General features: G+C 37.9%; 1 protein-coding gene across 1 annotated transcript in view; it reads left to right on the top strand.

The window, feature by feature from the left end:
• The window catches only part of LOC101741412 (pikachurin), a 141,418-nt gene that overhangs the window by 119,737 nt on the left and 8,143 nt on the right, over window positions 1–13,538 (top strand). Inside the window, exons 9-14 of the mRNA XM_038021124.2 lie at window positions 4,009–4,433; window positions 6,249–6,326; window positions 8,620–8,765; window positions 9,811–10,042; window positions 10,733–10,827; window positions 11,823–12,173. Of these exons, the coding sequence (XP_037877052.1) occupies window positions 4,009–4,433; window positions 6,249–6,326; window positions 8,620–8,765; window positions 9,811–10,042; window positions 10,733–10,827; window positions 11,823–12,173 (1,327 nt within the window). The remainder of the gene's footprint in view (window positions 1–4,008; window positions 4,434–6,248; window positions 6,327–8,619; window positions 8,766–9,810; window positions 10,043–10,732; window positions 10,828–11,822; window positions 12,174–13,538) is intronic.

Raw genomic sequence — 13,538 nt, 5'->3', positions numbered from 1 at the left:
CGCTATCGTCTATGAACCCCCAACTAATTACCAAACTCCAGGCAATCCGATAGCTTCTCCATTCGTTTTCTATACTAATATTATAAAGAGGAACGATTTGCTTGTTTGTTTGTATTGAATAGGCTCCGAAACTACTGAACCGATTTAAAAAAATCTTGTTCACTGTTTGGAAGCTACACTATTCCCGAGTGACATAGGTTATATATAGTCTTTTTTGAAAAAAATTAGGGATCCTTACAAAAACTCCAATAATGTAACCGAAGGTGTAAAAAAATTACCTAAAATATTCTTTACATCGCGTGCCCTGCGAAAACTATTGATGATAGAACAAAATAATGTACTACGACTGGTACTTAAGTAATAAAAATCTAGTAACAAAACACATTTAGACATATTAAAAATCTCTTAGTTATAAACAGTAACATATTTCAATTTCAAACGATTCGTGCTCTTTTTTGGTCTATTTATAACTTGGCCTTAAGCTGTCGGTTCAGAGATTCACGTCTTTCAATCGAGTGTGAAATTTAATCTGCTTCTATTCAGAGAATATACTCCGCATTTCTGTGTCAACACTGAGTTAATCGACGGTTTATCATCGTTCTAAAAGTTCTATATATTAATACGTGAAGCAAAAACTTTGTATCCCTTTTCACCAAAATTGCGCGGAAATTTTCCACACTTATAGAGAATACAAAGAAGAAGTGCACAATGCTAATATTTTTTTTAAATAATGCATAAAAGATACATTAAATCAATAAAGAAAATATTATACACACTACATACCATGTATTTGACGCACACACGCATGCATACTATTTATTGTCAAACTTTTGTTCTTGACGTCTGTGGTCAAACTGAGAATAGATTAAATATTGTTTGTCTTTATTAATATTTTTAATAGTGTAGCCTTGGCGAAATTTGTGATTATAAGTATTAAAAGTTAAGACTTAAGACTACTGCAGGACCTCTAGTAATATAAGAAGAGTGTACCCGCTCTGACAATATAACTTCAATTTGTCTGAACGTGCTTTTTTAAATCTTCACGAAACCAGATTATCCTGCCAGTTTTTTAACAGAAAGAAATGTCTTAGGAGTCGAAAACTCATGTTCCCTCATTGACAATTTAATTAGGTATGTGCCATTTACGTTGATATATCTAATAATTAATTAATTAAATATCTAATAGCTATTCTATAGATTGCAGTAACTACTTGATTTGGCTATGAATGCTCGGATATGAAATTTTGTGCTTATAGAAGATGATAAAAATCACGGATACTGATAAACCAATTAATTTATTCTTTTTCCTACCTAAGCTGAGAGGCTATTCCAGCGTAACCTTAACTAGTAGGTGAGCTCACGTGGCTCAAGCCGGAGTGAGGCTAACACTGACCCTACCAAGAGCAGTGCTTCGCAGAATCTACCATCGGTTTACCATTCGGCCTACAGGATCGGGTATGTTAATGGTACCAATGATACTGATACACCAATACCAAAAAGATTTTTTTTAAAGGCGGTCTTGTCGCTAAGCGCGATCTACTTCAGACAGGCGTCGGGTAGACAAAAATCATCTAAGGAAAGAAATAATAACTAAAATTACAGTAACATTTTAAACTTTCTTACTGTGTCTCGCTTTGATCAATTTAAACAATGAAGACAAACTCTTGCCGTATCAAGTTGACGTACATTCCTTACCAAGGTTCGTACCCCTTAACATGTCCCAAAATATATACGTCGCGGATATTGGTATAATGAAATTCCGCGTCGCTTCGCGTTGAATGTGTAATGATGTCGTACACCTACAGGGAAATGTAAGTTTATAGATAGCTATGAACACATTAATATATAAACGTTTTGTAAATTTCTATTGATGATTCCGAGAAATCTACCGAGAAGGAATGTTCGAGATGATCCTTTTATCTCCTTTTTATCATCGCATCCCCGCCATCGGAGCAGAGTCCATCCATTTTATCTGGAGCCGCTGCGTTCATCGATAATGCGCTTCCAGAGGTCTTTTTTGGCACGTACCATCCGGCTATGGAATGAGCTCCCCTCCACGGTGTTTTTCGAGCGCTATGACATGTCCTTCTTTAAAAGAAGCTTGCGGAGAGTATTAAGCGGTAGGCAGCGGCCTGGCTCTGCCCCTAGCATTGCTGAGGTCCATGGGTGACGGTAACTACTCACCATCAGGTGGGCCGTATGTTCGTCTGCCTACAAGGGCAAGAAAAATTAAAAAAAGAAGGGAAACTATGATGTCATTTAAGAAATTTCTCGTCCATGAAGCATGTGGTTAGTATTTGCCCCATAGACACCATACACTGTGTTTTTCGCCGGATCTTCTCAGTGGGTCGCGTTTCCGATCCGGTGATAGATTCAGCGGAACATTACTCTTGCTATGACTAGTGTTAGCAAATTCTCTCAGGTCACCTACCGGTCTGAGAATAATTGGAATAGCCTCTTAGGCTACCAACGATTAGCTAAGGGAAAAAACAAGTATTTAATAATGTATAGGGAATGTCATCGGGAAGTCGTTAAAATGACGGGCCTAATATTCTTATTTAGATATACAATTACTATACCTGCTTTCTAATATTCGGCCATAGATAGATGCTAAAGGCTTATCTACATTGCACACATCTTGTTGAAGTGAAGTGTGCATCCTATTACGACGCGGTAGTGAAACTAAACTTCCAACATGAAAGTTCTAGAACAAATCCCGAACTCTTAAGAGAGAATAACAAATCTAGTTAAAAGTACTTCTGCAGTTTAGTCTGGCGTTTTTTTATTTATTTTGATTGTTATTAGAAACGTTTCGAACATTTCCAGTGTTCGTGATAGCGAGCGAGGTCACTCCACTTTTCACACACAGTTGTCAAATGATAGTAAAAAAAGCGATAATAAACTGTAAAATGTAGCTACAGGTATACTAAGTTTAGTGTTTTTCTGTGTAATTCCCATACTAAATAGCGTTCCATAAAAGATATTTAGTTTTATTTGCACAAGCTATTATTTTTTGCGTTACCTTCGAACAAAAGAACTGCTGCTCGCTTGCTTTGTCAAAATAACTTAAAAGCAATTAATTTCGAAATAGAAATTAAATTTGTGACAAGAATATAATGGAGTCATTTACTGATTTTAATTTTATGTGTCTTATATTAAATTGCCGTTTAATTATCTTTGGGCTAGACGTTTCATTACAGCCAAAATTATTGGCCTGAACTAATGAAAATTTTGATGCCACCTGAGTACAATAATAGTATTAGTGATAATACTATTGGAGCTTTTGAGTGAGTTCCTATCGCCGTTTTGTTTATTTATACTGACATGGTTAGTAAATAAGTTGTTTGTTTTATATATACAAACTTTTAAACAGATTTCCCTGCATTTTTAATTAGCGAATTTTAAAACAATATCTCTAAATTTAGCGTATTGACTTAAGATCATTTTAACACAGCATAATGTTACAAAAATAGAAATGATTTCAAAGCAGGATCAGCTAAATCGCAGTATTATGGTTAATATCTCATTATGCGATCTGTCTATACTAATATTATAAAGAGGAATTGAAAATTGAACCGATTTGAAAAATTCTTTCACTGTTTGGAAGCTACACTATTCCCGAGTGATATAGGCTATAATATTTTTTGAAAAAAATTAGGGATCCTTACTAAAACTCCAATAATGTAACCCAAGGTGTAAGAAAACTACCTAAAATATTCTTTACATCGCGTGCCCTGCGAAAACTATTGATTGATTGATTGATTGATGATAGAATAAAATAATGTACTACGACTTTGTAGAACTCATTATTATTTACGAAAAGTGTCGCGACAGCATATGTCTAACTATTATAGTTATGCCGCAATAAGTGTTCTTTTTAAAAAAAAAACGTCAAATATCGTTGAAATTTTTGTTAAAGACCCGAGCAGAGCCGGAACGTTCCGCTTGTATGCAATAAGTCTGTAGTGGAATTATCCATATTTACCATTTTAACCTCCATTTTCACAGGTGAATGCGCGCCAACTTTAGCGCCATGGAGGCCCACAAACGAAGCCACCACGATACGAGTCTCGAAACACAGCAACGACGTTCAAACACGAGCTATTTACGACATTAATGACATTGTACACTTCGAGGACAACGACCTCGTTATGAGAGATCCCGAAACGCACCCCCGAGATCAGAACACACTTGATAACTCCGTTGTTCCATCGCTCTACGATTATACAACCAAAATACACACTAAAACGAATATTGTGAACGATAAATTAGCGGCTGGTAATGAAAACGATATAAAAAGTGATGGGATTAAAACGATAAAAGAAGATAATGATAATTGCGAGTGTCATCATGGCGGCGGCTGCGTCAACGGTGTTTGCCTGTGTCCATTAGGGTACGCGGGAGTCAAATGTGAAATCACATTGGATTTGAAGGTTGGTGCGTTGATTGTAAAATCAGCAGACATTTTTTTGTTTCTTGTTTAAAAGTATTACTTTAGTTTTCAAATAGCAAACGCTGTCAACTTTATTTAACAGTTTGATAAAAATGCCCTAAAAGTTATTCGCATTGGTGGCCAAACAAACTTATGACAGTAAACTATAGCTATGCCGCTCGCTGTATCTAATTGGAAATAGACAAGATGATTCAAGATTATCTGTTTCATTTAGTATTTAAAATAAATTTTTTTAAGTGATTTTATGACCTGGTAACTAAGACCTTTAAGTCATGTCTTATTTTAATTTGTATTCTTATTTTTATGAAAAATGATAATATGGAGTGAAATGAAATGAAGATGATTAATTTGAGACATTAATCAACTGGGATGAAATTAAATGAAATGAAATGAGATGAGATGAAATATAATCTCAGTAAAATGGTGGCCATTTACTAAGATTTTTTCAGTGGACTTTTTGGAGGATCCCGAGAAGTTACGTTCAGCGGCTTTGTTTCATTTTCCCACATTTGTGCACTTTCACAGATATTAAACAGTTAATAAACCACCGTTGTTACACATTCAAACCAGAAGAAACATTAAATAGACAAAATAAAACAAATCACAAACTTCATTCCTCGCGTTCCCGCTAAAAAGTCTAGTATTTAAAATAAAAATACTAAAAAGGCACATATAATCTAGTGTCTAATGTTTCTTTTCAATCTTTCTCGAAACTTCCGCACAGATCCAAGTTTTTTTATAGAAAAAGTTACAAATGTTGTCGGTAAAGATGTAAATCGAGTCCACACGGGAGCTTACCTCTTGACATCAGATGATCAGTGGTTTCGTTTATCTATTAACGAAAAAAAAGTTTGAGAAATTTGTAAATTTTAAAACATATATAACCCTTTTAGATACAGCTGTTTTTGTATAAAGCATTTATTTGTGTTAAAAACTTTCCAAAGTATTAGAGAAACTCCCAAAAATAAACCAAAGACGAGAGACAAAGTGTAGGTAATTCACGAAACTTTCAATGGTTTTCGGTAAATCTTTCGTATAATTAACAATTTACAGACGCGTATTTAAAATCTTCTATCCTTAGATTCGTTGTAATTGTTATGTTTCATAATTTCATATGTTCAGTAAAAGTATAAGTATAATAAGTTTTACACTAAATGAATTATATGAGATGTAATTAATTTAACATAATTTTTCTTCGGAATCAACAGTTAGGTTATAAACTTTGGCGGTTATCTACTTTATAAACACTATTATTTAATGTGTTCTTGCTACGATATTATATTATATGAATATAAAATATTAAAATTTGTAAAATACAAAAATCGGCTTTAAAAGTTGTTTCACGGAATAGATAAATTGTGATGGACGAAATTATTTCGCGCCCAAATGTTATTGTTAAAAAAGAAAACAATGGCGACTGTTTTATCCCTTGACATTGACAGATAATTTAAGTGCATCTGTCATTTGTTTAATCACGGCCCGTGAATTCTGAAATAAACAGTCCTTAACCCTTTGCCTGCCATGTAGGTCACCGATGCCCTACGCGATGCACTCAAGTAATTATGTGGATTTCTGCTACTAAGCGCCTGGATTACTTAACTTTGCCTTCTATTGTTTGTTTGTCTAAGATTCATTCTTAGTATCTTCCGATTCGTATTTCCTGGAGTCTACTAGATATTCCTTAGTAAGAAGATCAAAGACAGAAATCGACATAATTACTTCAGTGCGCCACTGGTGACCTACATGTCAGCCAAAGGGTTAAAAAGGAATACGTAAATAAAGTTGTGTCCTATAGGTGCCTCGCTTCAACGGGTCGTCGTATCTCCGGCTGCCAGGCCTCGGCAACTCGGCTCAGTCCTGGCTCGACATTCAGGTTTGTGATCTATTGACATACATAATAGAAATACTAGGAACAAACACAAGCTTGTGGTGTCGATGAGTAGGTTACATCAGATACGAAATTCATTCGGGTGTTTGTCTGTGCGCCTGTACAACAAAATCCCACAAGATGTTCAGAACCTACATATCCATAGGCTTAAGAAAACTATTAAAGAACATCTGTGCAATAAAGTCAATGATTATTTAGAAGATTCCACAAAGTGGGAATGAGTTGTTCGCTCCGGGTATTTCAATATTGTAATAATTGTTACGTTATAATACTGATTGTAAAAATGAATATTTAAAAAAATATATATATATAAAAAAAGACATGCCCGCTGAGTTTCTGGCCAATAATAATTCTTCTCAAGACGGCGGCTAGTTTTTGTGAATTGGCGGTAGTTCTTTTGACGTTCAACAAGTATGTACTTTCATTTATGTTGAATATATATATTTTTTTGATTTGATTTGTTTTGATTGTTTTTCGTCGGAAATAATAATTGTTTTTAGTCAACAATCGGGATATTCTTCGCGAAGTAACCCTCTTATCGTGGCCACTGCTAACTACATATCCGACAAAGCAAAGCCGCCGTCGCCCAAAACATGTCTTGATGTATCCCCGGATTCACTCTCGCTTTAAGCCTGTGGAAACGCACTGTGGATGAAGAAGAGATGGAAAATAATCTCTATATTATAAAAATGAATTGCTGTTCGTTAGTCTCGCTAAAACTCGAGAACGGCTGAGCCGATTTGGCTAATTTTGGTCTTGAATTATTTGTCGAAGTCCAGAGAAGGTTTAAAAGGTAGATAAATATGAAAATCTTCGGAATTAAATAAAAATAACGATTTTGTTTTTCCTTTGATGTGTCCCACGTCGGACGGATTCCTTTTGTTTGTTTTAAGTTTATTTTATACTAAAGTTTCGGTCTTTTATTTCTTGATTGAGGCACTACGAAGTCTGCCGGGTCAGCTAGTAAGCAATAAAATGAAACGTCACGAAATCGAAGAGATAATAAAAAGAAGTGACAACATGAATATGAGCATAATGAGAAGTAACTTAGCCGAAATAAAAAATACTAGGTATATAAAATACGTAAAAAATACGCAAGTAAGCACAGACCGCTAGGTGAGGTCACGGGCTCAACCTGAGAGAGTTTGCTAGCACTAGCCCTAGCAAGAGCAGTGCTTCGCAGAATCTACTACCAGATCAGAATCGCGACCCACTGAGAAGATCCGGCGAAACACTGAGGGTTGACGCGTCAATAATTCACAGTGCTCCATCATTCATAGTTCATATTTCTGCGCCATATAAAAAGCATCTTACAAGACTGGGATTCTTAAAACACGAACTCCCCGAAGTAAGAAACTCTTAATAAACTCATGAATTAACTTCATTATTTACTTCTTCCAACACCGACATCATTATGAAAAGAAAAAAAAACGAAAAATAAGAATTTATTCTGTAATTTTTAAAGAAAACTTTCGGAACGTTTTTAAAAGCTTTTGCCGAGAAAAAAATACAGGAGAAGCGTCGTCGGACGTTCTTAAAGTTATAATTATTTAATGTTTAGTCATTGTTGAAGTTTTCACGAGCTTTAACTTGACGGAAGATTGTGTGTCTGTGTTTGTGTTTATGAAGAAAACGGTCCTTGTGTCTGATAGATTAAAAATCACGGGCTCGTCATTATTCGCAAAATAATTCTGGTCTTATTCGAAAACGCATAATAAATATGTAAAAAGAAACCGATACTATTTCAAACTTTAGTTTTCAGTGTCTTTCTTCTAAGTTCTTCTTCTGAGTTCTTTGTAAGAAAATATTTTTTTTTGCTTAGTTGGGTGGACGAACTCGCAGCCCACCTGGAGTTAAGTGGTTACTGGAGCCCATAGACATCTACAACGTAAATGCGCCACCCGCCTTGAGATATAAGTTCTAAGGTCTCAAGTATAGTTACAACGGCTGCCCCGCCCTTCAAACCAAAACGCATTAATGCTTCACGGCAGAAATAGGCAGGGTGGTGGTACCTACCCGCGCGGACTCACAAGAGGTCCTACCACCAGTATTCACAAGAGGTCCTACCACCAGTACTCACAAGAGGTCCTACCACCAGTACTCACAAGAGGTCCTACCACCAGTACTCACAAGAGGTCCTACCACCACTACTCACAAGAGGTCCTACCACCAGTACTCACAAGAGGTCCTACCACCACTACTCACAAGAGGTCCTACCACCAGTACTCACAAGAGGTCCTACCACCAGTATTTATAAGTATATCAATTTCATTTCCAGCTAACACTGAAGCCCACAAACGGGGACGGTCTGGTGCTGTACGACTCGGAACGCGCGAGCGGCGACGGAGATTTCTTCTCGTTACACCTGAGGGACTACTTCGTGGAGTTTGCCTTCGATCTCGGCTCAGGGATCGCTCTCGTGAGGTAAAATTGTAAATGACATTCGAGAATTTTCTAAATTTTAATATATTTATAATAAACAAAATAAATAAATAAATATAAATATTTACTAACAATCACGCCACGTTAACTAGTCCCGTGCTAAGTTCGTAAAGAACTTGTGTTACAAGTACCAGATAACGGAAATAAATATGTATAATATTTTTATTATACACATACATATATTTAATATACATACATAACCCTGGAAAGACATTAATATTTATCATACAAATATCTTCCCTTGGCGGGATTCGAACCCGCGACCCCCTTGTGTAGTGACCATGTCACTTACCACTACACCAGACGGCCGTTTAATGGCGGGTTATTGATTCATATACTGGTGGTAGGAGCTCTTGTGAGTCCGCACGGGTAGGTACCACCACCCAGCCTATATTCGCCGTGAAGGAGTAATGCGTTTCGTTTTGAAGGGTCGAGCAGTCGTTGTAATTGTACTGAGACCTTAGAAGTCTTATCTCAAGGTGGATGACGACATTTACGTCGTAAATGTCTATGGGCTCCGGTAACTACTAAACAACAGGTTGGCCGTGAGGTCGTCCAACCATTTTCCATTCCCGATCCTGCGGAAAGAATTGAAAGCAGTCGACGTCGCCCCAAACACGTCATCTCGGACCCTCCCGATCCACTAACGGTGCTTTTAGGTACTTCAAGCACCGATCGCCGTTCTCGTCGAACCCGTCGCTTGCGACGAAGGGCTCGACGAGTAAATTAACCCTCAGACACAGCCCACTGAGTTTCTCGCCGGATCTTCTCAGTGGGTCGCGTTTCCGATCCGGTGGTAGATTCTGCGAAGCACGGCTCTTGCTAGGGTTCGTGCCAGCAACGTCGTCAGGTTTGAGCCCCGTGAGCTCACCTAATAGTTAAGGTTACGCTGGAATAGCCTCTCAAGGCTACCAGCTTAGGTAGGGAAAAAACCAACCATTTAAGTAATAAAAAAAATTACGACAGTAAAAAAAATAAAAAAACATCACGTACCAAATTTCCCTGGTTATCTTTGCCATTTGAACAGATCGGCGTTCCCGTTGAAGCCTAATGAATGGCACCGGGTGTCTGTCAGTCGGTCGGGGAGACACGCGACCCTCCGGGTGAGGACCGCACTCGGAGTGACGTCACGCGCTGTGACGTCACGCGGCACGTCCAGGCGTCTCACGATGCACCAGCCGATGCTGCTGGGGGGCGCCCCCCACCCCATTCCGCCGAGGTTGGCTCTGCGGAAAAGTTTCAGCGGATGCATTGGACAGGTAGGCTTACAGTATAAGCCGCGTCAATAAAGAAACGAATCGAAAATGGCGTCTATGTACCTGCACTGACAGACGGTAGGGTCAACAAATTAAAAGAAAGATAGAAAGAAAAAGTTGTTTATTGTTAAAAAATAATAAAAAACAAATGAGAATGTACCTTACTTTATGCCCTGGCAGAGGGGAGGTGTCTCGTCTGGGATGCAACTTGCGTAGACGCTTTTGCTGCCAGTCATCTAAGTCGCACAACTCGAAAGTGAAAAAACTCGAACTCAATAACAAAGTCAGAACTGATTTTTTTTTGCATCCAGTACGCGTCATGTGCGACTAAAGACAGCAATAGTTTAGAGTGAGAGCGCATGATCGCCGCCGCCATTTTAGATTCGTTTCTTTATTGGCGCGGCTATACACATTAGAACTAGTGTTGAGGCTGCTGACTAAAATAAGCGTTTAAAAAAAACGTTGTTAAAAAAAAGCGTTACCTACCAGTTAAAATTTACAACATATTTTATTTATAATTTAATTTGTGTGCTTCTACATAAATAGGATATAATATGTATAACTGAACGAAATGTGAGAAAAGAAGTGATTAAAACTATAACGTTTTACATGAACGTTCGAAGAATTGTCTTTGTGCTTCAACGAATGCTGATGATTTTACGTGTTGACACATACTTCTCTCGGCGCTTACAGTTGGTGATAAACGATGAGGAGCTATCGGTGGTCGCATCGGCTCTCGGCGGTCTCAACGTGGACAATTGTGACGAGCCTCACAACAATACGTGCACGTGAGTCCAACTCAGCTTATCAATGAATTTCACCCACTGAGTTTTCGCCGGATCTCCTCAGTGGGTCGCGATTCCGATCCGGTGGTAGATTCGGCAAAGCACTGCTCTTGCTAGGGCCAGTGTTAGCAAATTCTTTCAGGTTGAGCCACTAATCCGCGCCTTATTAAAATGGTGCTATTTCAATAAGGCAGGCTACAGACCAAAGAACAGGGAGAGGAAAACAAATCTATAACACGTTATTAACTCTTTAGAATACTCGCTCCAGTAGCTTGACTTGCAAATGTTTTCTATTAACACGCTTTTATAAGCCTGCTTTTTCTTACGTTTTAATAAAGACGCTTTTTAGCACGCTTTTAACAGCATGACTTGTATGTAACGGAATCATTAAACGTCATTTTCACCGACTATAAGGCCGTTCGATTAAATTGAAAATTTGCACACGCATCAAAGACATACGACAATAATACGTGTGGTTAATTTTACTATTGTATTGTACACAGTTTGGCTATTTTTTTAATTTGCCGTCGATGACGTCGCACTCATACATTTCGCTTTAGTGAAATTTGTTGTAATTTTATTAAATAATACCGAAGCATGTTCTGAATTTTTTAAGAGCGATATTATGTTCAGGCGTACAGTGCTCGGCGATAAATATTGCACATCGACATTTGGAAAGAGATGTTCGGCTAATTTCGACTTCGTAGAGCGCTGTCTTTGTTCCACACTGTCGATGTGACGTTCGTCAGTTGTCGTTCAAGTGCGGTAGCGTGCGGTCGGACTGTTAGCGCATCTCTCGCTAGCGTAAAAGTTAGCTCATATTTGTATGGAATTGGATCGTTTGCCGCTAGGGACGCTGTTCCAATTGCATACAAAATTGACTTAACTTTTAGGCTATCGAGAACGTTAAGAAACTCGCACTAAGCACACTGATTTACCAGAATAAGATTTCGCGATTTCCTTTCGAATTATTAATTAGCGTTCCGCTCCGTTCTCAGGGACCGGAAACTGTGCGAGGAAACATTAGACCCGATGCCGGTGTACCCGCGGAACGAGACAGAGCTGGACGTACGCCATTCGATAGTCGCGAAGAAGGGCTTCAAACTGAAAACGCACAAAACGAAGCCGAAGAAACGTAGTCGGGCCCGCGAGGCTTACAAGACCAAGTACTCCGTCAAGAAGCACGACTACTACACTAAAGGGGGCGAGGTGCTGTCCGCGGGCGACACGTACATGCAAGTCAAGTACTTGAATGCGAACGAAATTAATTGGGGGGACACGAACTCGTACCCAAGCTTCAGTGGCGTTGACAGCTTCATACACATCGATGACGACGAGACCATGAAAAGGTAATACTAGTCTTTAGGTTGGGGGGGCGCCTCTAACGCGCCCCCCCAACCCCCGGGGGCCGGGACCTCGTCCACCAATTAACATAAATTAAAACTATACCCTATAGTACAGTAGATTGAGGGGAATAGAGACTAGAGGGACAAATCTGGGATGTCACAATACTTTTGTTGAGTTGTCAGATTTAATAAAAATAATATAATATAATAATAGTAGTAACTTTGTTGAACTGAAAATGACTTTTATTTAGTGTTTAAGAATATTAAATAGTTTAATTTAGTCATCAGGGTTTTGTAACTCATTAAAGATATTAAAAAGTTAATTACCTAAAGTTAGGTACCTACTTAACAACTAAATAGTGCCAGTCCTACCGAGAAACTCACCATACGTAACCTGATTCACTCCAAAGCTAAGGTGAATCGGGTCAAGCTGGTTTTTTCAGCTTTTTTTGTATATATTTTGTAATGAACTGTGTATAATAAGGCATCGTTTACAAAAATGTAAGCCTCCGGAACCATTTTAATCTCCGTTTTATTGGTATTACCCTAAGAAACCATTGAAAATTTGTGTTGGATTTGGAAAGGGTCCCTATTCCCCCCAATCTACGGTAGTGTATCAGATAGAACAAATATTTACTGTAGCCAGAATTCTGTCAAATATATAAACTTACGATATCTCTATAAGTGTAAATACTTACCAAAACCCCACTTAAGGAGTTCGTGCGCTAAGCCTCAGTTCGCAAAATATGGAGAACAGTGGTCAAGGCTATAATAAACAAGGATTCCACATGACCTCCACTGTTCTGTCAAGACTAGCAGACTATGAGGATGACGATGATGACGATATCTCATTGTCATAATTAAAACCACTTTTACGACTGAATTTCGCATTAATTTTGTTATTTCTGTCGTTTCGAACACTTTACAGTTTTCTTAGCGGTTTCGTTTCGATAACTATAAAGCTGTAAAGCGTCTGCCCAATGTAAAACTTCCATCACGATATCTTAACGAAAACTAATGAATTGTAAATTTTTAATTTGCGTTTTTTAAATGTCATTTTACTATTTTAAACGATTTTATTCGAGATTCAGTCCTTTTATTAACGTCGGGGAATCCATTTACGGATATCCACCCGGTCGAAGTGGGGGAATTTTATAGATTACTAGCTGACCCGGCAGACTTCGTAGTGCCTCAATCGATAAATAAAAGACCTAAACTTTTGTGTAAAATAAACTTAAAACAAACAAAAAAAAACCGTCCGACGAGGGACACATCAAAGGGAAAACAAAATTGTTATTTTTATTTATATTCCGAGCATTTTCATATTTATCTACCTTTTAAACCTTCTCTGGACTTCTACAAATAATT

The sequence above is a fragment of the Bombyx mori genome, chromosome 28, assembly GCF_030269925.1.
Source record: "Bombyx mori chromosome 28, ASM3026992v2".
In the NCBI taxonomy this organism is placed as follows: Eukaryota; Metazoa; Arthropoda; class Insecta; order Lepidoptera; family Bombycidae; genus Bombyx; species Bombyx mori.
This window is presented reverse-complemented; position numbering and strand designations above follow the sequence as displayed.